This window comes from Amblyomma mixtum, chromosome 2 (assembly GCF_055824585.1).
Source record: "Amblyomma mixtum isolate Tamu chromosome 2, ASM5582458v1, whole genome shotgun sequence".
Lineage (NCBI taxonomy): Eukaryota > Metazoa > Arthropoda > Arachnida > Ixodida > Ixodidae > Amblyomma > Amblyomma mixtum.
Window position 1 is genome coordinate 183,326,336 of NC_143013.1, and position 26,531 is coordinate 183,352,866.

Sequence of the window (26,531 nt, forward strand, 5' to 3'; positions counted from 1 at the left end):
ATTTCAAACCATGGAGTATAGTGTCCTTCAATCTATTGAAAGTGGCGGGCGCATTACGAAGGCCGAATAGCATTAAATTAAATTCATAAAGGCCGGCAGGTGTAATGAAAGCGGTTTTCTCCTTGTCCGCGGGATTCATAGGAATTTGCCAATATCCCGACCGAAGATCAATAGAAGAGAATTAGGAGGCTCAAGAAAGGCAGTCATTGGCATTGTCGATCCGAGGGAGGGGGTATGCGTCTTTTCTTGTGACGGCATTCAGACGATGGTAATCCAAGCAAAAACCCCATAATCCATCCTTCATTCGAACAAGGATTACTGGAGGACCCAGCCACTTGATGTATGAATAATCAAGAAAAAATTCCATAACCCAGTGTGTCTATTTCTGCCTTCGTTCTTTCTATTTGTGATGTTATACATCCTTGAGAGTTTCAACCAACGAGCGTATTTTCACAGCACTGCGTGTCCATTTCTCTCTACCTGACCGAGTAGCGGAGTATCTACCAACAAGATCAATTTATATATCACTCTGTGTGCCGACTTCTTTGCACCGTCCTTGGCTTTCTGATGCTCTACAGCCTTGTAATTTATCAGCCAACCAGCCAAGCGTTCATATTGGAGTGTGTGTCCATTTCACTCCCGGTCTGTTCTTTTCTGATGCACGCCAACCTCGCCTTGCATTAATCATCAAGACAAACATTTATTGCGCCGTATGTGCACACTTCGGTCTCCTTTCCGTGTTTTCCAGATGCGGCACAGCTATGTGTGTCCAAATTTTTCTTCCAGCCTTGCTTTTTCTCATACGCAAAAGCTTTGGAAAGTATGAACCAACAAGCTTTAGCTCATAGTACAGCATGTGTTAAATTCTGTCTCCTTGTCTTGTTTTCTGAAGCTCTACAGTCTTGTAAATTATGAACCTTTGAGTCGAATGTGAATAGTGCTGTCTATGCCCACTTGTGTTCCTGTGTATTCCTATCTGATAAGGAGTAACCTAGCCATGTATGAATCACCCGACGTAAAATTCAAAGCGCTCTGTAGTCTACTTCTGCATCGCTGCGTTGTTTTGATGACGCAGTAGTACATATTTGCAATTGTGAAAACCCAACCCCAATTTACATACCTCTCAGTCTCCACTTCTTGTCTCTCTGCCTTGCTTTTCTTATGCGATGCACCTCTGAAGAATGAACCAGGCCGCGCAATTTCCCTACCGCTGCATATGTTCACTTCTTTCTCTCTCTTGTTTTTCTGATGTGCTACAGCGTTGAAAACTACAAACCAGCCAGCCGAACTTTCGTAATACTTTGCATCTCCCCTACTGTCGCTGCCCTTTCCTTCTGATATGCGGACAACTCCCCGTATTTATGAATATTGAAGGAAAATTTTCAAAGCGCCGCGTGTGTCGCAGTCTGTCGGTCCTTGCTTTGTTTATATTCAGTGCAACCTTGCAAATGATTAACAAGCCAGCCCTATAGCGGTGTTATTGTCCACTTCTGTTCATGTCCCTTACTATCCGATGTACAGCAATTTTGCCTTTAATCAGATATCAAGGCGAACTTTCATAGCGCTGTGTGAGTCCACTTCTGTCGCAATACCTTCTTTTTCTGATGTGCTACAGTGTAATGAACAAATGAGTCGTGCGTTCATATCTTTGCTGATATCCACTTCTCTTCATTAGTTTTCCTATCCCATGCGCGGTAGCCTCGCGATGAATGAATCATCCAACCAAACATCTATAGCGTTGTCTGTGTCCACTTCTGTCTCTCTGCTTTGTTTTTTTAGATGCGCTACGGCTTTGCTAATGTGATCGAATACGCCCAACTTTCATAGCGCTATGCATGTCCAACTTTTTCCGTTCCTCTTATTTCTAATGCGCTACAGGCTTGCAAAGCGTGAACGAATGAGTGGAAAGCCCAAAGTGCTGTGTATCCCCACTACCATCGCTGCCCCTTTCTTTCTGATGCGCAGCAACCTCGCCATGCAAGAATCATAAACGCAAGCATTCCTAGCGCTGTGTATATCCACTTTTTCTGCCTTGTTATTCTGATACGCTACAACCTTGGGAAGTACGAGCGAACGTGCCGAACTTTCACATTTCTGTGCATCCCCACTACATCCCTGTCCTTTTCTTTCTGTGGCGCAGCAACTTCGCTATCTATGAATCATCAACGCATGTGCTTGTAGCGATGCGTGTGTCGACTTCTGTTCCTCTGCCTTCTGTTTCTGATGCTTTACATTCTTGCAAGTTTAAACCGAAGAGCCGATGGTTCATAGCGCTGTGCATAATCGAACTCTCGGACCCTCTCTGTGTCCTCTTGTGTCGCCCTCCCTTGTTTATATGATGAATTAAAGCGTTGCAAATATAAGCAACAAGGTCAATTTTCATAGCACTCTTTGTGTAAATATAGTTGTGCCTTCCTGTCTTGTATTTCTTATGTGTGAGTTTAACCAAAAAGGAAAATTTTGACCGTGCTGTGTGTGTTCACTTCTGATCCCCGCCTTGGTTTTCGGTACAGCATTGCAAATTATGATTTGACAAGCCGAATGTTCGTAGTGCTGTCTATGTCGATTTCTCACCCTGTCCCCTCCTTTACGATGCGCGAAAACGTTATGTATGAATCATCAGGCCAAACTTTCATTCAACTGTTTGTTTCCCTTCTGTCTCTCTGCCTTAATTTTTTGTTGTGTTACAGCTGCGGAAAGTAATAGAGAAGGAGTCGAACTTTCACAGGGCTGTGTTGTTAACTTCCATCCCCTTGTTTTGTTTTTCCAATGGGCTGCGGCGCTACGGCTCGGCTAATTTTACCCAACACGCTCAATTTTCACATCGATGCGTTTGCCACTCCTGTTTCTTCCCTTGCGATGCACGGTGACCTCTATTTAAATGAAACATAAACGCAGGTGTTTGTAACGACTTGTCCGTTCACTTCTGTCTCTCTGCATTGTTTTTGTAATGTGCTAGAGCCTTGCATCTTATAAACCGACGAGCTGAACATTCATATATTTTTCTATGTCCTCCTTGGTCCTTGCCCCTTTTGTTCGGATTCTCGGCAACCTCACAATGTAAGAATTATCAGCACAATCTTTCATAGCTCTGTGTGTTTCTCCTTCTGTCTCCATAGCTTATTTTTTTGATGCGGTAAAGCTTTGCAGTTTTTAAACCAACAAGCCCCATTTTCTAGCACTGAGTTTGTCCACTTGTGTCTCTCTGCCTTTATTTTTATTTATGTGTTACAGCCTTGAAAATGGGATCCATCAACGCTAGTTTTCATAGTGATGTGTGCATACCCTTCTGTCTCCCTGCATTGTTTTTGTGATGAGCTGTGCCACTGCAAAGTATAAACCAACAAGGGTATTTTTCCTAGCACTGTGCGTGTACACCTCTGTCTCTCTGCTTTAATTTTACAACGCACAATATGAACCAATAAGTACAAATTTCGACATTAATAAAGAGCATCTCCAACGCGCTCTTCACATGAGGGTTATCGACTCTCCGCTCAGCTCTCTTATGCAATTAGTTTAATGCGATTTAACATCTTCTCAGAACTCAGCTAAAGACATTCCTACCCCCGGACATGCTTACGTCTGTATCGTTGGAAATATCGCGCTACTTCTCGCAAGCTCCCGTGGATTATTCATGGCTTGCACCGTTTCGTCCGCCCGATATCAATGTGTTGCAAGAGGCCGTTAGCTGCACTTGCCCGGCGCTATCTTCCATTCTCTTGTGAATCATCAATACTTAAAACTCGGGAGAGACCCCAGCACTGTTTAGCCCTAGCGGGCTCTTGCTCTTCAGTGAGACACAAAAGATATTTTCCCATAAATAATCCTACAGACACTACCTTGATTTTCTCAGATAATTTATGTATTTTGTGATATTCCAGAGCATCTGAATAGAGCGGCTCCCGCGCCTGCGATCGAAATTTTGTTCCCGCATGATTAAAAGTTTCATCAATACGAGTCCATGGAAATGGTCAAAATTTGCATTTCTTTTCCGAGACGAAACCTTTGTTTGTCAAAAATTTCCTGCTCTGATCGCTTTTTCCCTTTGGAAACCCACAAAAGGCGGGACTCAGATCTTTGATTGTAGATATGTTTTTTGCCACATCAACCAAGTATATTGTCCAAAATTGAAGTTTTCAATGCACAGCCGACAAATTACTCGCAAGAAAAAAGAAGCCAAGAGGTCCGCTTCTGCGCAATTGTTGTTCTGTGGTCGAGTACTCCAAAGATGCTACTTCCAAACTGCGAGGACGTGTGATCGATCTCAACTATTTGCGCACATCTTTTTTTCGCATGATTACAGAGCGCCATTCTAACGGTACTTAAGCATGCGCTACCTCGGGGCAGCTGAGGCAGCTAGGAGTGCTTGTCCCGAAATGCTAATGCGGCCTAAGCCCCCCACGCTGTGCTCAGCCAAAACCATTGCTTCCCTACCACCCCCGTACGATCATGGTTCTGGGCAAGAGGCTCTGTGCACCTAAATACCTGTTAGGACGACCGTCTATAACACTGCTCGATATCAGAGACTTCTTCCTTTTTGCACTTAAAAATACATGTCAGCACCCCTCCTCATCTGCACTAAATTAGCCGCAGTTATTCCTAGAAGGTTGTTGACTTTTAGCGATGACTTCTGAGGCCATTCTATCTGTTCTTAACAATTCAGAGAAGCCTAGACGGCAGGCGACCTCGGTAATGAGTGATATAAACTCTAAACTGTATCCGGGCCGCCGCGGTAGCTCAGTGGCTATGGTGATCGGCTGCTAACCCAAAAGACGCGGGTTCGATCCCGGCCGCGGCGGCTAGAATTTCTTTGGAGGAGAAATTCTAGAGGCCCGTGTACTGTGCGATGTCAGTGCAAGTTAAAGAACCCCAGGTGGTCGAAATTTCCGGAGCCCTCCACTACGGCGTCTCTCATAGCTTGAGTCGCTTTGGGACGTTAAACCCCATAAACCATAAACTGTATTCGGGGCGTACGAATGCCAACCTTTGGCAACATCATGCGGAGAACCTCCGTATCAAACACTCTGTCATCAGAACTATGGTACAAGTTCTATTGTGTACAAGCAACAGGTCTTAAGCGCCGTCGCTGTGTTCTTTACACATTTTCTTGCCTTTCTCTGTTCTTTTCTGGGTTGCAGAGGTGCCCCGGTTTATTTCATTTCCACCCTGCTCTCTCCCTGGATGTGCAGGTCCTTACACTGACGCCTCTACCAATGGGTTATCGACAGTACTCTCTTTTTATTTAATGTTAGCATCCTCTCCAATTGGTTTTAAGCAAGTGTCCCTGAGCAAGCGCAATCAATCTTTTTCACCACCGTGTTTAGTGATCAGCCTACCCAGTTTGACGGCCTTGTCGGCAGAGATGGTCAACGTGTCTTCTATCCCGTTCTTCAGAACTACATTCCCCCAACTAACTACAACGTCATGCGTCCTGCTGAGCATTCCCCCACTCGTTTAGGAATACGTAACTGCAAAGTGCTCTTTTTTCACGCCAGGCCTGTAGGGAATGAGTTGCGTCATGCTAGCTGCAGCGCTCTACTCTTGGATCGCAAAATGCGCTTAATGCAGCCGTCTTCCCCTCCCAGAACCCTCAATTTGATCGTTTCGATAAGCGATCATGTTTGATTGAGAGAACCTGCTACCATGTGCTTTAACCTGCCGCCTCGTACGTCTCTGTCTTGAGATTGAGCTAAAAGCACTACCTGACGGTCTGCCCAAGAACGCAGGCTCACCCGGGCTACCCTTACTGCGGTTAGTTGACTCACGTCCCTAAATTTCTCTGTAATGTGACATCACTTCGCAGCTCATCAACACATCATCCTGCCTGACTACACCTACTGCCGGGCAAAGGCCTCTCCCATGTCTCTCCAATTAACCCTGTCCTCTGCCAGTTGCGGCCACTGTATCCCCGCAAACTTCTTAATCTCATCCGCCTACCTAACTTTCTGCCGTCCCCTGCTACGCTTGCCTTCTCTTGGAATCCACTCCGTTACCCTTAAGGACCAGCAGTTATCTTGCCTTCACATTACATGCCCTGCCCAAGCTCATTTCTTCCTCTTGATTTCAACTAGGATATCATTAACGTGTGTTTGTTTCCTCACCCACTCCACCCTCTTCCGATCTCTTAACGTTACACCTATCTTTTTTCTTTCCATAGCTCGCTGCGTTGTCCTTAACTTAAGCTGAACCCTCTTTGTTAGCCACCACGTTTCAGCCTCTTAGGTGAGTACCGGTAAGCTGCAGCTGTTGCATAGTTTTCTCTTGAGGGATATTTGCAAACTGCCATTCATGATGGGAGAGATCCTGCCATATGCGCTCCACCCCATTCTTATTCTTCTAGTTATTTCCCTCTCATGATCCGGATCTGCAGTCACTACCTGCGCTAAGTCGACATATTCTCTGACTACTTCCAGCGCCTCGCTACCAACTGCGAACTGCTGTTCCCTTGATAGGTTGTTGAACATTACTTTGGTTTTCTGCCTGTTAATTTTTAGCCCCACCGTTCTGCTCTGCCTGTCTAACTCATTGATCATGCTATGTAGTTGTTGTCCTGAGTGGCTTAGCAAGGCAATGTCATCAACGACTCGCAAAATAATCAGGTAGTCTCCATTAACTCTTGTCTCCAACACTTCCCATTTCAGGCACCGGAATACCTCCTGTAAGCAGGCGGTGAATAGCATTGGCTAGATCGTGTCGCCCTGCCTGACAACTTTCTGTATCGGAATTTTATTGCTGACTCTATGGAGAACTATAGTAGCTGTACAATCGCTATAAATATCATCCAAAATATTTACATAACACTCTTCCACAGCCTGATTCCGCAATTCCTGCATCACAGCTGAGTTTTCCACTGGGTCAAATGCTTTCTCGTAATCAATGAAGGCTATACGCGTATATAGGGGTTGGTTATATTCTACGCACCTTATATATTCGAACAATATATATTCGGTTATATTCACACCTCAATCCTCTCCCAACTCTCTCACTTATTGTTCGCTGTAGACGCGGCTGACCGACTCGTCACAATGGCGTCCAAGCAAACCTACTCCGCTAACCTAATGACAGTTTACCTTCACCGGTGTAATCCAACCCTCTACACGAAGGGCATGAATTAAGAGTTGCCCGCGTAGCTATTGGGAGAGTAGTGGCATGAATGCAACAGACAGCTCACACCCCTACCCGGAGTTAATAAACACTGCGACTGCCACCAACAATTCGCACATCAGCAGCTCTGGTCCAAATTTCAATTACCGTAAGGATAAATGTCTGGTGGACTTTCGAGTTTCGCGTTATTTACTGTTCGGACAAAATCACAGCCGTGTCTTCAGATTCCTGAACAGCATGGTATGTAACTTACAATTTGTATTTTTCTTTCGACTGTCAGTACTGAGCAGGGAAGAGAAGCCGGAAAGGCTTCCGCAACGATGTGGACTATCATCCTTCTATCGTGCGCCGCCACCGCTCTCTTCTGGCTAGCGTCACGTTGGCGGTTCCTGAAGCCACGCCTTCCTCCCGGAACGAGGCTCCCACCCATGCCACCGGCGCAGTCTATTCGTGGTCACGTGGAGCTTTACCGACGCGACTTCGCCAGCAAGAAAGCTATAGAATGGAGCAGACAGTACGGCCCTGTGTTCAGGTATTTCCTTGAGTACACATTAAACGGAGTCCAATTTTTTTGTTGTCCAGAATGCGCCACCTTTGTTGCAGTACTTGTGTTCGAGTTAGTGTATTGGACTGCTCTTCTAACAAGCCACACATCGTTCCCGCTTCAATTATTGCAAGCTTTTTGTAGGGTTGTCTGAATTGCATACGAATGAGTGCATGTCCTGATAGTGATGCGGCATGTTACCTACCCTCGCGCCGAAGAACAAAGATTTCGCTTACACTACTAGAATAAAACAGCTGTGTTTAATGACAGCCTCCCAATTGATGAGATGGCGCTAGATTTTGTTTCTCCATGAATTCTCAAGATGCAGAAATTATTTTTGTTTTAGGAAGTTCCAGGATGCACACAAGACAACTGTCATCGGTTGCGATTTTGGTAGCATGCGCCGGAAATGCTAAAGTTCCAATTTATTTTTCACAAGTAGCATATTCATACCTGTAGCCTTGTAAGCTGAACAAGAGGGCTGAAGAATGTGGGGCGCTGACACCTAGGTTTATGTGTCAGCGCCTAATTACGCGCTCTGGGAGGTTTTAAGCCCTCAGGAGTCAGGTAAAGCCCATGTGCTGAGAGGCAGACTTTTGACGTTTTCCCAAACATGTCAGCTTTTCTACAGTCCAGAATTTATAATACGACCACACGCACCTACCGTATTTCACTTGTTCAATACCTCAATGCGCGCGTTCGTGAGAGCGTATTCAGAGGGTTATATTATGTGGGGCATTTTGATATCCGCACTATGACACCCGACCGCAGCACGGGCTTCATAGAAGGAAAATCTGAGGCGCATTGATTTAAGCGCACCCTCCTTTCCGGGCTTATTATTATAAAAACTTACTGCTTAATATGAACCGCACTTAGCGCTTATGACTAGCGATAAGAAATAAAAAGCAGAGCAGCTTGGAAAGAAAACCTCCCAGAGCGTTCGCAAAACACAATAACGTAGGCGACACAGACAATGCGTACCTTAGACCAGCGCACACTAGCGCCTCTATGGGCCTAGGGATGTAGGAATACAGCAAAAAAGCACTGCAATGCTCTACAGTCCGCCTAGAAATGACGGCGCTCGCTCTGCGCTTCGACCTTGTCTCATAGATGCCAGAGCCCTGACTGCTCGATATTGTCACGTCGAGCCTTGCTGCCCGTGACATCACAACTCAGTCAAACCCCGCAGAAACAGCCTGGTTCCTACAGCCAAGCAATGCGAGGGACGGTGTGCAGGTCAGACGGACCCCCCCCCCCCCCCACACACACACACACAAAAAAAAAGAACAGCGACAGCTGCCCCCGGGGAATCGAACGTGGATGACTGAAGCAACTCACTTGCTAGACAATGCCAAAACACGTAGATTCAAGGTTCTACTTTACTTATGTGGTGCCACATTAAGCTTCGTTTGTCATGAAGTGTTGATATAATGTTAACAAGAACGCTATATTTGTAGACGGGGTTTCCTTTGCGCAACAAATACTCCCTATTACAATTATGAAACGCCACTCATTTCGTGAGCGCTGCATACAGCCGGAAGGCCGCGGTTAATTTCACATGAAGTATGCACTGCTGGTATTTTGAGCACCGCTACATTGTACATCTGTAGTATGGACAATAGCCATCCGATAGCCTTTGAACGGCTATCAATCAAATTCGCATTCGTATTCATTTTTCCCAAGCAATAGACTCACAGGGAAGTCAAGTCTGTCTATAAGGCGGCGCAGAATCGCAGAAACCTTCAATTATCTCACCTGCTGTTTCCTGCTGTGTCCTCCACTTTGGCGCTCAGTTGGTGTATTATTGAGATCAGTGCACCTATGACGTGTCAATTTGGTGCACTCAAAGTGGTTACTATACTATGTTACTCCGAGCGAATGGGGTCTGCTGACTGGTTTTCCTGCGCATCATGGATGGTGGGAAGTTTATCGACTCTTGTATAAATTAGAAAGTTCGAACTAAGCTATTGCCTAAGCAGCACAGGTAATCAGCCCAATATCTGAAATTTATTGTTGAATGCCGGTCCCACAAAGGACTACCGTGAAACCATACACTTCCGATATTGGGTCATCACAGGTGCTGCCTGGGCAGGAAGACCCGTATTCGCACGACAGTGCAGCCACCGCTGATGTGGTTCCGCAGTGTATTCAAAGACGCACATCGATTGTCACTGTGAACCGCAATGCGCGGACTCTTTAGCAACACGGCCCTTTGTGATACACACCTTTGACACGCACCGCATTCTAACAGGATAATGCGTTTATTTGCAGACTGAAGCTCTATTTCACGGACGTTGTTATGCTTAACGATATAGACAGCGTTAAAAAGTTTGCGAGCAGAAGTGAAGTGCAGGACCGAGCAGACGATTTACTCAGAAGCACCAACTTTTACAAAGGTGAGTACAGTAGGCATTCGCACAGAGAAACCACTCTCTAGACTAGTCTGAAGGCTATGGATGTCATTCTACGTGTAAAAACAGTTTCTACCTAGCTGTTAAAAGGAGAGTGTGTTGTCGGCCCAATTGTCTTTGTATGACAAAAATGAAGTGGGCGCTAAACTTAGACAAGGGCTGAGTAGGTACACATACGACGATTGACAGGCGCTACTACCAACTGTTTAATGGGAGTGACACACGGAATATGAAGTAAAAATACGAGCATGCGCAAAGAAAGTGTAGGCACACACGTAATACAACCGCGTTTCGATTATCACAAAAAAAAAATTAAGATCAGAAAATTGACACCATATCAGATAAGCAGATAGGCATATCTGCAAAGAAGAACGACTGCTGCAGCGATCAGCTAGCCTTTTATTATGGAAGCCCTACAGCAGAAGCCGACCTATTACATTAGCGCTCCTGCATAGAACCTTAGTGTTCTCAAATCTAGCCCTACACGCGCTGACAAAGGAAGATACCTGTCGTACTAGATCTGACGTTCTCTCGTTATTTCCTAAATTTTTTCTCATGCTCCCGTAGCCGGTCATTAATGCAATGGCCAGTTTGGCCTATATGAAAAGACCAACAGGAAAGGGGTAAGCTGTATACAACTCCTGTAGCACATTTGACATAAGAGATACCATGTCGCTTTTTACGATCACCATCGCAAGCACTAGATATGCGAAGGCAAAGCTTAGATAGCTTGTTGGGGGCTCAGAAAATCATAGATACGTGGTGCCTGCCGGCGACCTTCCTGAGGTTGCGCCGCACACGTTACACATATGGGACAAGCACCGACTTTGAAGACGAGAGTTCGGGTCTTCTTTTTTTGAGCGCCTTTAAGTTTTTGCAGCAGGGTTTCAGCGACAGCAGGAATAACTAGGCCAGGGAAACCTCCCGCCAAGATTCGAAATACCTGACCGTTGAGACTTTCCTGCACGGTCAGAAGGAACGACTTTAGAAGGGTAGACTCCTGACAGAGGGACGCAATAGCTCTATTCGTACCTTTGAGTGTAAATAGTGGCATCCTGACAACTCTTTGTTGGCGCAGGGGAAGTACATCCAGTAAACTTGGCTATCACAGAACGTAAGCTATAAGTCTACGAACGGTAACTGTTGATTATCAAGTCGTTCTTGCGTGAAAACCAACCCTCGTGTTAATTGATTAAAAGCACTTAAAATCTGTAAAACAACCGGGTCAAGGGATGTAAAGGTCCGAACCCTTGAAAGAATTAAAACATCCTCTACCTATCTAAAAAATTCTAAAACAGGACAGTCCCGTAAATTTAAATCTATTGAGTGGTTGATAAAGGCTCAAAAAAGATCACATGAAATTGGCGCGACACATGAATCAAAGCAGATACATTTGTTCTGCAGGTAAAACTGGTTGTCATGTAAGATAAAGGTAACATTAAAGTAATGCTCTAAAAGCATTAAAAAATTATCTGTTGAAATGCCGGCGTTGTTTTAGAACGCCGCAGCCTAAGAGCATTTGATACACTCTCTAGCAGATGCCAACAACTCAGGATGTGTTATGGAATAGAACAAATCTTCAATGTCTACAGAAAACGCAGAACCAATCTGATCGCTGTTCTGCAAAAACTCAGCAACATCTTCTGACTTCTTTACCAAGAAGGGGTCATTAATAGACATGTTTAGGCTTAGGAAGAAGAAATCTACTGATCTGGTGTTGCCATTATCCCTTCTGACTTACGACAGTCCTAAATGGTAAATCCCGCTTCAGCGTTTTAGTCTAAAAAAAGACTCACGAGGAACTCTTAATCAAAAGCATTCAGCAACAACGTCAGCAGCAAGATCTTGCAAATCTTCGCACTGCAATGTTTGAAAAGAGCCATTGCGTCCCTCCGCCTGGAGCTGCCCTTTTAAGTTGAGCCCTCAAAGCGTGGAGGAGAGTCTCAACAATCAGGTCTCCCGCCTCTCGGCGGTAAGCTTCCCTGGCCCGATTACTTCTGCTGTCGCTGAAACTCTCCTGCAAATACAAAAAGGTGCCAAAGAAGAAAGACCCGAACTCTCGTCTTCAAAGTCTGTGGTTGTCCCATGTGAGCACCGAGTGTGGCAGAACCTCAATAAGGTGGCCGGCAGGCACCACGTACCTTTGGTCTTCTCAGAACCCAACAAACAATCTAAGCTTTGCCGCCGCATTCCTGGCGTTTCCGAGGGTGACTGTAAAAACCTACACGGCATCTTCTATGTCAAATGGGCAACAGGAGTTGTGCCCAGCTTACCACTTTCTTGCAGGCCTTTTCATATAGGCCAAACTGGCCATTGCATTAATGACCGGCTACGGGAGCATGAGAAAAATTTTGAAAATAACGACACAACGTCAGATCTTGTGCGGCAGGTTTCTTCCTGTGTGAGCACGTGTAGGGCTAGATTTACTAGCACTAAGACTATAGGCAGGAGCGCTAATGTAAAAAGTCAGGTTGTGCTGGAGGCCTTCCATATTAAAAGGCTAGCTGATCGCTGTTCGAGTGATGCTTCTTTGCCGATCTATAGCGCTCAATATTCTTTTCTTTATTCTTTTTTGCCATAATCGAGACTCGGTTGAATGACGTGTGTGCTTACACAGTATTTGCGCATGCTTGTATTTTTGCTTCGTATTCCGTGTGCCACTCCACATTAAACACTTTGTAGTAGCACATGTCAATCCTCGTATGGGTTTCTTCTCAGACCGTGTCTGAATTTGGTGCTCGCTTCATTTATATCTTTTAAAGGGACACCGATGAGAACGCTATCAACTTTTTTTTCTTAGTGAAATACGGTAGTTAAGATTTTGCCGCTTTGCTGCCGCTTGTCTGGCAGCGAAAAGTGAATTTATTGCTAAGAGATTCGGATTCGAAGTTTAAAAACTTTCTCCCGCAGCCAAGGTTCAAACTCGGGAATCTCTGATGACCAAATAAGAGAAGAGTGACGTAAAGGAGCGGGAACGAGAGCGAAGACTCCGTAACTGTGAGCAGCGAGCGCTGCACTCCCGCCTAGCAGCAGCCGAAATGAAAACTACTGCCGGCCAGACGTTGAAGGCCTCGATCAGGCGTCGTCGCTTCCTTTACGTTCCCACCAGCTTTACATTGGATGCTGTTACCGATTCAGACCAAGAAGCTCTAGCATTGAACTGCGGGCTGCATACAGTGACCTCAAACCCACTCAGAGTGCGATGCTTTTGAGGGCTGAGGCAGCAGGTCTCGCAAATGAGTCCTAGCGCCGAGGAGTCGGCAGCGTCGCTGTCCCCACCGAGCCACCGTCAGGACTCAAGTGTAATGACTGGTACTTGCGGGCGTATTCAAATTCGTTAGTAATAATTGTGGTTGGGCTGGTTACGCAGCCCAACTACTAGGTACTTTGAAAAATAGAAAACGCCGAGCTTTGTGTTTTCTAAGGCGGAGCCGGTTTTAACATTAGCTATACACGGTTTGCACGAACTTAGTCCGAGGAGTACCTAGGGAGGCGCTTTGAAGACCTCTGATTCCCCGTCTTGTTAAATCGGGAGCATAATGAAACTACGTGGACAAGCAGACAGCAGATCCGCAAAGCTGACCACAATGTACAGAAACTCAACTGGGCTCCAGTTGCGCACTGAATTGCAGGTTTTCTTTTGCTTCAAACATTATCGCTTCTCGGCCTTTTGGCTAAGATCAAAGCATTTCAAATATTTAGGTTTTCCTTGTTCGTCTTCCTGGTATGATAAAAGTGCACCAGTGGTTTCAAAACGAAACTTATAAACTTCAATATTGATCAAACACGTAACCTTCATGCTCGTTTGTCAGCCTTTGAGATGTTTGGTGTGTTTGCTTTTAGATGTATTTCACCACCATGCTTGTACTTGCGAGATTGGTCTGCGGCGGTCATACCTGTATTTTAGTTGCTCTTTTCTACCTTACAGGAGCTTCCAGAAAGAGTGGTGTTTTTTGCCTTGGAGCTGGTATTCTACCGATATCAGCCAACTTCATTTTCTCATCAGTGTCCCTTTAACGGGCGACTAAAAGAGATATCAGACGTTACCTTGATCCAGCATAAAGAAGCCAATGCAAAGCTAAATTAACCCAAGCCATAAAGAACATAGGTGCGCACTTCTTGAGTTGACTAGATTATATGTCTAATGCTTGTGTGGAAAGCTAGGGATTGAGAGTTTCTTTGCTGTCTTTCGTTTTAATGTAGAGTGCAGTGTTTGTGAACTCTGAGTTTTCTAGTTTAACATCCTGACGCGACGGACAAGTCATGAGGCGCGCCGTAGTGGAGAAGTCTGGAATGATTAAGACCACCTGGGGTTCTTTAACCTTCTCTGGGAGCACACTGCTGTTTTCGTAATCCGCCTCCAGTGAATTAGAGCTTCCGCAGCCGCTTTCCAACCGGCTACCTTCAGAACAGCAGTCAAACGCCAAAGTCACTCAAGCAGCGGCGGATCATGGCGGATCGTAACCGAAACTTACGGGAGTTTTCTAGCCCTGGCTTAAGCGCCTGTCACACTAGGCCAACAGACAGCCGATTCGGTCTGCCAGAACCATGTCGTCGTGTTGTCACACTATGGCGACTAAAACAGTCGCCCGAGTATCGGCGTGGGTGCCAAGTCTTCCTCAAGAAGGCAGTCGGCCGATGTCCGTCAACTCTCATGTCACACTAGCCAGGCAACGTGCGAGACTTCCCGCCGACTTCGCCCTTCATCGTTCGAGCTCTTCTTTTCTGACTACTATTTCTTTACTTTCTTATTATGGTTATTATTATTTCGTGCCGTGCGAAATTCATCAGCCGTGGACGCATTATTTGTAATTTTTTGAGCAGATCCTAACATAGCAAAACTCCTCAAAAATCGTGATTATTAACCTTCACTTTAAGGGTAACGGAGTGCATTCCAATAGAAGGCAAGCATCGCCGAGGGCGGCAGAAAATTAGGTGGGCGGATTAATTTCAGAAATTTTCGGGAATACGGTGGCCGCAACTGGCGAAGGAAATGGTTAATTGGAGAAACATGGGAGAGGCCTACGCCCTGCAGTGGGTGTAGTCAGGCTGATGATGATGAACCTCGATTGCTTTCCGCCCTGTACTGAGTGGCAATGATTGCTGGGTGAAAGGCATGTCTCGCAAAAAAAAAACAGTCACTCGCGGACGAACAAGAAGAAAAAGGTTATTTAAGGGTAGAAATAAAAGAAAAATTGAAGAATTTTTGAACATGCTGGCTCGAACTGGGGACCTGCGGTGTGACAGCCTAGCAGAGCCTACTGCTGTGCCCACGACGCCACGCAGGACAGAACGACTCGAGGTCTTCAGAATTGCAGATCGGAAGTGCGATACTCGCGTCGGGATTTGAGCAGGAGACATGTGCGAAAACTTGGCCGGCGCGCTGCACCGGTCGCCGCTTGTGAGCTGCCGCCTCAATGCAAGCAGGGACACACGGAGCGGCAGGCATCGATGCGCCGCTCGACTCGAGCTCCGCCTAGAGCCTGTGTCACAAAAGCACATAAGCTTTGCCACCGCCGAGCAGTCACTAGGCACTAGGCTTGGCGTCGAAGTTCGCAGGAGAAAAGACGAAGAGCAATATTTTCAGAGACCGCCTGTATACTCGAGCAGCGACGAAGCATGCCTACGCAAGGTGCGAGCTTTCGGCAACTGCGCTTCCCGCGGTCCTGCCGGACGACGAACTGCGGTGCTCCCCTTCCGCCCAGGTCGTCGCTAAGCCTACCTGGTTTCGCATTGATGCCGCAGCTTAGGGCACTTCCGAACTAGTCAGCTCCTTAATAAAGCAACTAAGTTCTTTACTGCGAACCCTTTCCATAATAAAATAAAGTTTTGCTCGATTCCCGCGACGCCCTATACAGCGGATCTAGCAGACGGCAGACGATTTGCACCAAGCAGCAGCAGCAGCAAAGCGGATACGGGATAAAATTTGCTTGCATCGTAGTTTTCACAGCAATGAGCTGCTTGGTGTTGGTCAACGATCATAAAAAATGATATCTATCTCAGAGCATTTTAAAAACACAAAGAAACAATTATAGCGGAATTGGTTTCGTGTGTGGTGTGAATGCGTTAGCTCGGCGGCTGGTCTCACATGCACCCGGGGGCTGGCTGTTGGCCCTAAAAGCATGTCGCACTACGAAAACATCTGCTCCTCGTCCGTGGAAGTGTCTTTGTCGGCCTGTGTGCCAGCTTGGTCTGCCATAGGTAAGGTCTGCGGACCAGTCGGCCGATTGTCGGTGTCGTCGTCGGGTCTGTGTCTTCATCATGTAATGGTAGTTTGAGGTCCCCTTTAATATTTCACTTTTCTGCTACGGCAGTTGAGGGCGCGATTCCTGGTTTTAGGTGTCGGAGCTGCCGTTTGCGTTGGTGGCGGAACACGAAGAAGTATTACGAAGAGGAAAAAGAAGTGATGAGTGCTCTTTGTGCGAAACTGCACGAACTATACTACATGGTGGCCAATATCTCTCCCTCAATGAAACATCTCTATCGCAAGGAAGAGCGCCAAAATGAATAGGGCGTTTCTTTCTGCCAGAAGCTTCAGTAGCGGGAACTATCATAAGTCTCTGTAACAAGACGTGCCTAGTGAATTGTATTTATTAACCAAAGTTATATTTATTGATTTTGATGGAGATGAAACGCAAAAGGCGCAAGTGTGCTGTGCGATGTCAGTGCACGTTAAAGATCCTCAGCTGGTCGATATTATTCCGCAGCCCTCCACTACGGCACCTCTTCCTTCCTTTCTTTCAGTCCCTTATTTATCCCTTTCCTTGCGGCACAGTTCGGGTTTCCAGTGAGATATATGTGAGACAGATACTGCGCAATTCTTTTCCAAAAACCAATTGATTTTCGAAGGTCGAAAGCTGGTGGGTTCATGAAAAGTATTTATTTTTTGAAATAGATTAATAAATAAATTATTTAATTAGCAAGTATTATAAATATGGTATGATTTTGGACTCACTAAACAGATAAGACCAGGCTGCGACTATGTTTTTCTGCATAATATGAAAAGGTGTGCTTTCGAGAACAGGCCGTTAGTGTGGAATTTAAGCTACCGGTGCAAGGTAATTCCTTTTTCTTAAAATGAAAAATTAAAATGAAATTTCACGCGAACTCAGAGGAACCAAGTTTGAAACACATTTAGGGAGCCTAGAGAAGCTATAATAGAAAGCGTTATTTATGCAGATGGGCGTGAGCAGTTGTGAAGCTACTCTCGCATAAAAAGAATCAGGATATTATTACGGCTTACGATGTGATGCAAAGCTAAATCGAAGGAATGGTTGGCTACCTAGAAAAGTAGCGCCGATTGAACTGATCTTGACCAGAATTTTTAAATTGTTTTTCCGAAGGTGCTACCATATTCTGACTAAAATACCTTTTGGCTTCTCGCAGGATTAGCGAACCTAAATGGCGACGTCTGGGATGCAAACAGAAAATTCTGCATGCGCGAGCTGCGAGGCCTCACAATTCTGGATCCCTCAGCAAAGGACTGCACGGCGGTAAGGCATCAGTGCACTTCCTAAGTTAACGTTAAGAAACCCCGAACAATACTACTCTTGAAAGCACGAGCTGATGGGCGAGTTGGTTGTACATGATATGATTGAAACAGCGCAAGGCCGAAGGCCAAAAAAAGAGAGCAGAGGAAAGGAGGAAAAGGACAACACAGCGCTGAACTAGCAACTGACATTTATTTGGCACGCTGCGCGTATAAATACATTCAGGCACCAAAATAGAAAACAACGCATAGAGCAATTCATGCACCAGGATCCCTGCAAGCAAACACAAACTAAGAAGTGCGATTCAGGAAGCGAAGTTCTTTTTGTGATGAAGACACTGATGCAGCACTTACACATGTATCACCATACTTCTTGATATTTGAAGCCTCGATAATTTCCCGTGCCGTTCCGTGTCATTGTTTCCGAGAAAGGCTCTTGGCAAAAATGTTTAGGACAGTTTCTGAAAGAAAAACTAACACAACTACCAGTTGACGATCCCTTCCATGTTAAGAATTCCCTTGACGTGATTAGCACTCTAGACTACTACCATGACAAGCAACTGTGTGCTTTTTCTATTGACGTAAATGACTTGTACTACTCCATTCCGCTTGACAGTCTCCTTCTGTGCATTAGGGACGTAATTGAAAATTATGGTGCCATTCGCTTTCAAAACGCAGCCGGCATGTCGGTCGAGAGCTTTTTAGAAATGTTATTAGCCTACCTTGAATCCACGTATACAGAGTGGGAAGGTCGAATTTTTATCCAGAAGAAAGGGATTTGCATAGGTTCCTGCATTGCTCCAATTTTGAGTGATTTCTTTTTAGCAATGCATGACAGAGAATTAAGTAACCGCTTAAATGGCACAGCTGTTGCGGCAGTTCGTCGCTTTGTGGATGACTATCTTGTTTTACTGACTTGTGACCGCGAAGCCTTTAGTAGGGAAGTGTCCAAAGTTTGTGGTGTATTTTCCGCTGTTCTTGCCCCTTTGGACGTAACTCATGAAGTTCCTGTAGAGGACACAATTAGATTTCTAGACTTGAGCCTGAAGTTTTCACCTTGCAGTGTGTGCTGGTCCTTCGAGCCTAGGGCCAATAAACCGTTGCTACCTTACAGTTCCGCACACTCGAAGCTTGTTAAAAGAGGAATTGTCATGTCAAGCTTCAGGAGTGCACTTACAAAATCCTGTCTACATCTAACCGAACGCAGCTTTAGTAACCAGGTAGAGAGGCTTACTGCTAGTGGCTATCCGCTTCACGTGCTTTCTTCTGTGGCCGAAGTTTTGTTGAAGAAACTGAAATGCTCCGCCAGTTCTGAACGTCAAACAAGTAAGCGAGTAGCAGCCATTCCCTATATCCACAAGATATCACATAATTTGAAAAGTGTTGGTAAAAGAGTCGGAGTGGATGTTGTTTTTTCGGCCCCCGTTAAGTTATCTAGCTTGTGTACGCGTGTCAACAACCCAGGGAAAACTTCCCCCGATTGCCCCAAAAACCATGAATGCAAATTTGTGAAGTGTCAAAAAAATGTCGTGTATTCCATTCCTCTCACTTGTAATAGGTTTTATATTGGCCAGACTGAACAGTGCTTAAATGATAGGCTCAGGCAGCACCGCAACAATGTAGATAACAAAGAGTCTCGTAACCTTAGCATGTATTGCCGTGAATGTGATTGCACCCCACAGTTTAATTTTTGCCGAGTTGTTGCTAGGAACAAAGACCAGCTTTGCCGGGAAATTATCGAGGCTTCAAATATCAAGAAGTATGGTGATACATGTGTAAGTGCTGCATCAGTGTCTTTATCACAAAAAGAACTTCGCTTCCTGAATCGCACTTCTTAGTTTGTGTTTGCTTGCAGGGATCCTGGTGCATGAATTGCTCTATGCGTTGTTTTCTATTTTGGTGCCTGAATGTATTTATACGCGCAGCGTGCCAAATAAATGTCAGTTGCTAGTTCAGCGCTGTGTTGTCCTTTTCCTCCTTTCCTCTGCTCTCTTTTTTTGGCCTTCGGCCTTGCGCTGTTTCAATCATATCAAATACTACTCTGTTTGTGGCCCTCCGCCCCTTTATGCGCCGAGTCAAAAGCCAGCGCACTCGCAATTTGCCACATGTCAGCTTCGATGCTCATGTATGCACCAGAAACTAAACTATCATTTCAGCTAAGCACATTTTAGTGCCGTTAAATATTTTTCAACTTAGTTTACACTTTGTTTCGAAATTTGTTTTGTATTCTTGTGATTGTTGTTTTCCTGCTGCTTTAAATTCATCAACCTCGTCTGGTGCCCGCTGGGCATATTATATCTAAAACAAAATGACGAATAAAAATGAGTAAATAAGGTTTCTCATAATCTGGCCACTCTATACAAAACGTGAAGGGCTGAGCACCCCGCGCACTGAAAAAACAATAATTGTACCCACTTTAGCCTACACGTACAGCGAAGCTCAAGTGTGTATGCCCATGCGGAGAGAAAGAATCTACCGCTCTACGGCTTCCGAACAATTTGCTGCTCATCTCATGAAACTACCTAGAAAAATATGTAATCTCCCTAGTTCATGCTGCTAGCAGATGCTCTATGAGTTCTACCAGCAGGCTTCACATCTTTCTGATGGCAATTGATTGCAAGTAACTGCAGACATCATCAACATCAGCAGCAGCAGCCTGACTATGCCCACTGCAGGACAAAGACGTCTCCCATGCCTATCCAATTAACCCTGTCTTTTGCCAATTGCGGCCTACGTATCCCCGCAAACTTCTTAGTCTCATCCACCCACCTAACTTTCTGCCGCCCCGGCTACGCTTGCCTTCTCTAGAAATCCACTCCATTACCCTTAAGAACAAGCGGTTATCTTGCCTTCACATTACGTGCCATGCCCAAGCCCATTTCTTCCTCTTGATTTCGAATAGAATATCATTAACCCGCGTTTGTTCCCTCGCCCACTCTGGCCGCATCTGATCTCTTAACGTTACACCTAACATTTTTCTTCCATAGCTCGCTGCGTTGTGCTTAAGTTAAGCTGAACCCTAATTGTCAGCGTCCAAGTTTTCTGCCCCATAGGTGAGTACTGGTAAGATACAGCTGTCGAATACTTTTCTCCTGAGGAATATTGGTAAAATGCCATTCATAATCTGAGAGAACCTGCCAAATGCGCTCCACTCCATTCTTATTCTTCTAGTTTACTACTTCCAGCACCACGCTACCAACTGCGAAATGCTGTTCCCTTGCTAGACTGTTGAACATTACATTGGTTTTCAGCATGCTAATTTTTAGCCTCACCGCTTTGCCCTGCCTGTCTAACTGATTGATCATGCTTTGCAGTTCTTGTCCTCAGTGACTTAGTAAGGCAATGTCATCAGTGAATCGCAAATTACTTAGGTATTCTCTGTTAGCTCTTATCCCCAACTGTTCCAATTTCAGGTCCCGGATTACCTCCTGTAAACAGGTGTTGAATAGCATTGGCGAGGTTGTGCCTGCCTGCCTGACACCTTTTCTCATTGGAATTTTATTTCTGACTTTATGGAGGACCCTGGTAGCTGTGAAATTGTTATAAATATCTTCGAATATTTTCACACAACAATCTTCTACACTCTGATTCCGCAAATTCCTGCATGACAGCTGAGGTTTCCACTGAGTCAAAAGCTCTCTCGTAATCAATGAAGGCTATATATAGGGGTTGTTTATATTATGCGCATATCTATATCAGCTGATTGATAGCGTGAATATGGTCTATGGTCGAGTATCCTTTACGAAAGTCTTCCTGATCATTTGGATGATTGAAGTCTAAGGTTGACTTGAGTCTATTAGCGATTACCTTAGTAAATACCTTCTAGGCAACGGACAGCAAGACGATCAGTCTGTAAATCTTCAAGTCACTGACTTCTCTTCTCTTATGAATTAAATAATGCTAGCGTTCATTCAAGCTGCTGGTACGCTAGAGGCTACAAGGCATTGTGTGTACCGGGCGGCTAGGTTTTCTAGCACAATCTCTCCTCCATCCTTCAACAAATCTGACGTTACCTGATCCTCACCAGCTGCTTTCCCCCTTCGCATTGCTCCAATGGCACTCTTTACTTCCTCCTTCTTTACAGAACACCTTCTTCGTAAGTGGTTTTCTGCTTGTGTATATTTCATCTTCTTTGTGGAACGGGTTTTTGTTCGGAAATGGCAGGGTGCACCACAGAGTTATCACCTTATATAATTTGGTGCCATGTAAATTATCACTGTTCGTGTATGCTTTAACTTGGCTACTGATGTCCCAGACAAGTTAAAACTCCCAGTCTGAAAATCGCAGCTAATCATGAGAGTAAAGATACGGACGCGAATGCGGCATTTTTTGGTGATATTTCGCAAGGCACGCAATGTAAATTAACGAACACTACGGGTACAAACATATCAAAACGAAAGAGCTGACCATGCGTGCGAGGACGTAAGTACGTCGCCGTAGCTTCTAGCGAAGCTCGCCTTCGATCATGACGCACAATTCGCATCCTTTCCTGATCTCAAGGCACGTCTGTTTCTTCGCTTTCGACTACAACGCCAGGTGTCATCTTCCACGCACCTTGTGGCGGCGCGCGGTAAAGGACAAAACGTGCACATAGCGTGCTGTAAGCTTTAGCCACAACGCGTGTCGCCTGCCAAAAGTAAGAAAAATATTCCGATTGCTTTTACCAACCTAAGTAAAATGACTTCTTGGCCTTTTCCGCTAATCTCCAGCTAAAAGTCTAGTTATTGGTAATCTCGCGCATAATTAAACGTGTCCATGTAGAGTGCTGGCTACAATGAACGTCGTAGCGGGCATCGGCATGCTAGGCTTAATAAATTGGGGTTGTTTACTGTCCGCACATGCCTAAGCATGTATTGCTCTTCGTGTATAGCATCCGGAAGATATGCAGACTCATGGTCCACCGCGGGAATCAGCAGCGTAAATGAACGAGGAACCAAAAAAACAAGTTTTGACGGCAGGCATGACAAAATACCGGACTAAGAGAAGCCTATGCATAAACAGACCTATCCAGGCAAACTCAAAGTTATCTGTCTCGTTCCAGTGCAAAATTTGTTCGAGTAATACGTGCTACCGAGAAATGGCAATGTTGAGGCATAAACTGTGCTAATAAAAGGATGCAATGCTCCCAACGAAACAGCGTGAAAGCGCAAACTGTTTGTTCGCTTCCTTCCTATCCTGGCTTTCTACCTGCGGTGCAGCACTTCAGGTGCATTCTGAATGTAGCGCTAGTTGCATTGTTGATTCCTACGCTACTTGCATGAGAGACGCATTTTATAGCATGCGAGTTGGAAATATTTGTACCAACAGCAACTGAATTTCAGAGTATATGGAAACCAATTCATTAACATGGGCTTGAATTTCATTCCGCGAGTTTGCTGACTGCTGACGCCTGGCATCCTGTCTACGTTGCTCAGACAACAATAAACACCGCCGCCACATCTAGTTTGCTGAGACGGTGAGGAGGACGTCGACGTGAGGCTGAGACGGCGTGACATCGAAGCTTTGTGATGCTGCTGAACACTGAATAGCAGTTGTAGGACAGATATCGCAGTGTATTCGTAAAAAGCGCGTTTGTCGTAGTACTTATACAGACTGAAGCCTTTGCTCCTCTCTTTTCCAGAAACAGTTGCACCTGCTGGAACGCTGGATTAGCGAGGCTGACAGCCAGCCGTTGTCTCTGCAGAGTTCACTCCAGGACTACTTCGCCTGCAACGTAGCGTCTCTTTTCTACGGCTCAAGGATCGCTGATGACTCTTTAGTCCTGCAACAGATGACCGACCTGCTCAAGAAGATGGGCAGGGAGCAGTTCGATGGACCACACTTCACTTTTTGCCCGCAATTTCTGTGCCGTCTTCTTGAGGCCTTACCATTCACTAGATACGGGAGGCTGCACAGAGCTGGACATGAATTCTATATGTTTACAATGTGAGTATCCAACGTTCCGCTATTTATGCGAAGTCTGTTCCTTATTAGCTGAAGCTCTCGAGGAACTGTTTTGCGCCTGCTTTTGTCAACATGGACGACACCTAGGCCTTGAAGCCAAGGGCACCGGCGGGTAAACATCGCCAGCCAGAATTACCAACTTCTTTTTCAACTACCAACAGCGCAATTGATATTCACATGGTCCATCCATCACCATGGAGAGAGAGCCAGTGGAATAACTCGGATATGCGACGTTGCAGTGGGAGGGCGTTTATATTAGCAGATTTGAATTTCTAGCATCTAGTGATTGTGCTTATATCGTCTTCTGATCAGTTTCGGCCGCAGCGTGAACACAAAATGAAACTTTTTAACATCATACCATCCCCAGTGCATTCTACCTAAATGCTCCAAATCTTCGATGGAGATATTCGTTATTTCCTCTCAGTACGCTCAACAATGAATGCTGTGAAACCAAGCTTTTTATTCTAGGTCAGAAGAAAAAGGAAAAAAAAATTACTGTTTACGTAATAGATTAGAGCCAAAAGCGTACGGCGTAAGGTTCGCATCAAAGCAACTTCCTTCAGGCAGTATTCTTCAGCAAATCTCATTGTCATATTGAGCTAGATGCACTCCTCGATCTAAGCGTGCCAATTTTTCTGGTCCCCAGAACTTAATGATACCCCGTCCTGATAAAACTTTGTTTTCAATGGCATCGGGAAAATGCGTCCCGAATAAAGCTTTAAAGACTTTAAAAAGCCGACATGTGTAAAATACCTGCCGTGGTTGTTTCGCGTAAGAAAAAAATTACACCCACACTTAGGTGAAGACAACCCTGCAAAAAATAGCCAAGTTTTGAACTGTTTCGACCACCTATTCATGTCTAAAAACACATTATTTCCGCTCAGCAGATTTCCTGCCCCTATGTCACGCATCTGAAAAGGAAATTAGACTTTTTCAACGATCAAACTACACAGTCATGCACTCGCTCAGTTATATGAAGAGCTACTTCGTGCAGCAACGCAATACTTACACACGTTTCTCTCTCAAGACAACAGATGGAAGTTTCTATTCAGAAACAGAAGGAAGAGAAAGAAAAGGACTTCTTTCACTCCTATATGAGAACGACTGAGAAGGCAAATAAAGAGAAGCATCCATTGTTCCAACGTGAGTTGCGGAGCATTCTTATTCTACAAAATTAATTCTTCTCTGCAAGCATGTTAAAGGTGACTGGCTAGATGAGTCGTCAAGAGCAAGCTTGACGTCTAAGTTGCTTAACCCCATTGAAATAAATGGCTTACTGCAGGAGAAGCTAACTCGCTGGAGGGTGGACTGACGTCTTGGTTACCTAATCCTTGCAGATCGCTTCCTCGTCGGCCACGTAAAAAGCTTCGGTTTAGGTGGCACGTTCACAACTGCTGCGAGGCTGCAGTTGCACTTTCTGAACTTGGCTGTTTACCAGGACACCATACAGTCTATCGTTCAGAGAGAAATCGATGCTGCAGTCGGTCAGCATAGATCTCCAACGTGGGAGGACCGAAATCAAATGCCATTCACTATGGCGTGCATCTGGGAAATGGAACGCTGGAAGCCCACAGCCAAACTTGGAGGGGCGAGGCAGTAAGTCTACATCAAACTCTAAAGAAATGGACGTCAGATGCACCGTACCTGCCAGACTATCACTCACGCAAGGAACTTAAAAGTAGCAGAAGAGAAGTTAATTCCCAAGTACGGTTACACCCACCATGGTTTCTTATGTGAATGCTGAAATTTTTTCTTGAGGAGTGAAGCGGCAAATTGTGAAGTAGGTCAAAATCTTCAATTTTTCAGTTTATTGGTTAAGTGATACTTGACTTTTTATCGGTTTGGTAACTAAACATTACAAATAAATATGCAGGAGAAACGAAAGACCTCTTACTTTTCTTTCTGAGTGAATGTCGAAGATTGTGAGCGAATCGCGCTTCCATTTCTCTCGGCACATCGCAGATTCCGCAGTCTTCCGATAGCGGAGCACCGCCATTTGGTATTTCTATGCATTACTGGGAAGAGAACAGATCAGAGCTTCTACTGGTCGCAATGCTGCATTTGTTTCGCGTAAATCGAAAGCAAATGAGCCGCTAGAGAACTAAAACGAAAGAATAAACTTTATAGTTGAATTTCTCTGCTTTCAACCTTTTCTGCATTGCTGCCTCTCGACCCTTCCACATTCCGAAACGAATAACTCTAGAATGGCTCTGGTTTATTGCGCATCACACATTAGACCTGGTGCAGAGCGACAACAATCGTGTGCGTTAAACTTGCGATTGTTTCTGAAAATTTGTTTTTCAAGAAACACTTTCACCACTCTGTTCATGGTCGGGTAGAATATTTATCTTCGTCAGAATTGGGGCATCTAAAAGAGAAACAAATGTGTCCATTGCAGAAAACAAGACTTTGCGATGATGCTTACATAAGAAACACTCGTGCATTTCTCCTTAGATATTCAACGCCTCGATGATGATTTCTTCAGGGCGCTAAATGTAGTCCGTTACCAATTCCAAAGGCTACCTTAATGTGGAATTTAAGTTTGTAATCGGCACAAAAAGTTACTTGTCTGGTCTATGGTTGGCTGCATTGGATGCAAAAATAAAGGGACTTGTTTTAGAGCAGCTTCTTTACGGCAATCAACATGTATTGCAGTTGATCGCGGCAGCGATTGCGCAGCGCATCGCCGACGTGCTACAAGCTGGTAGGGCTGGGAAGGTTTGCTAAGCTTCCCTAAGCTGCGTAAACGCTTGTGGGGTCATGTATGCAGTTTTAACGGCCGTGGTAAATCTAATCTTTTGGATTGTGCGTTTTTGTTGTTGTTTAGAATTTTAATCTGTAATCACTCCTCGAAATGTATTCACCAGAACAAAGAGCACCCTTAATTCTATGGCGAATAAATCAGCAAGCAACTGAAATCATGGTACGTTTCAGCTGTGCACCTATTCAGGGCACAAAAACGTTCATGCTAATTAAGAGTTTTATTCCATTCATGGAATGCATGCGCTGTACGTTTCTTTTTACAAAACTTTTCCCACTG

General features: G+C 45.0%; 1 protein-coding gene across 1 annotated transcript in view; it reads left to right on the top strand.

The window, feature by feature from the left end:
• The first annotated feature begins 9,928 nt into the window (after positions 1–9,928).
• The window catches only part of LOC149361777 (cytochrome P450 305M2-like), a 42,509-nt gene continuing 25,906 nt past the window's right edge, over positions 9,929–26,531 (top strand). Inside the window, exons 1-5 of the mRNA XM_089568150.1 lie at positions 9,929–10,044; positions 17,446–17,552; positions 23,169–23,473; positions 24,519–24,634; positions 24,829–25,087. Of these exons, the coding sequence (XP_089424276.1) occupies positions 9,948–10,044; positions 17,446–17,552; positions 23,169–23,473; positions 24,519–24,634; positions 24,829–25,087 (884 nt within the window). The 5' untranslated portion in view covers positions 9,929–9,947. The remainder of the gene's footprint in view (positions 10,045–17,445; positions 17,553–23,168; positions 23,474–24,518; positions 24,635–24,828; positions 25,088–26,531) is intronic.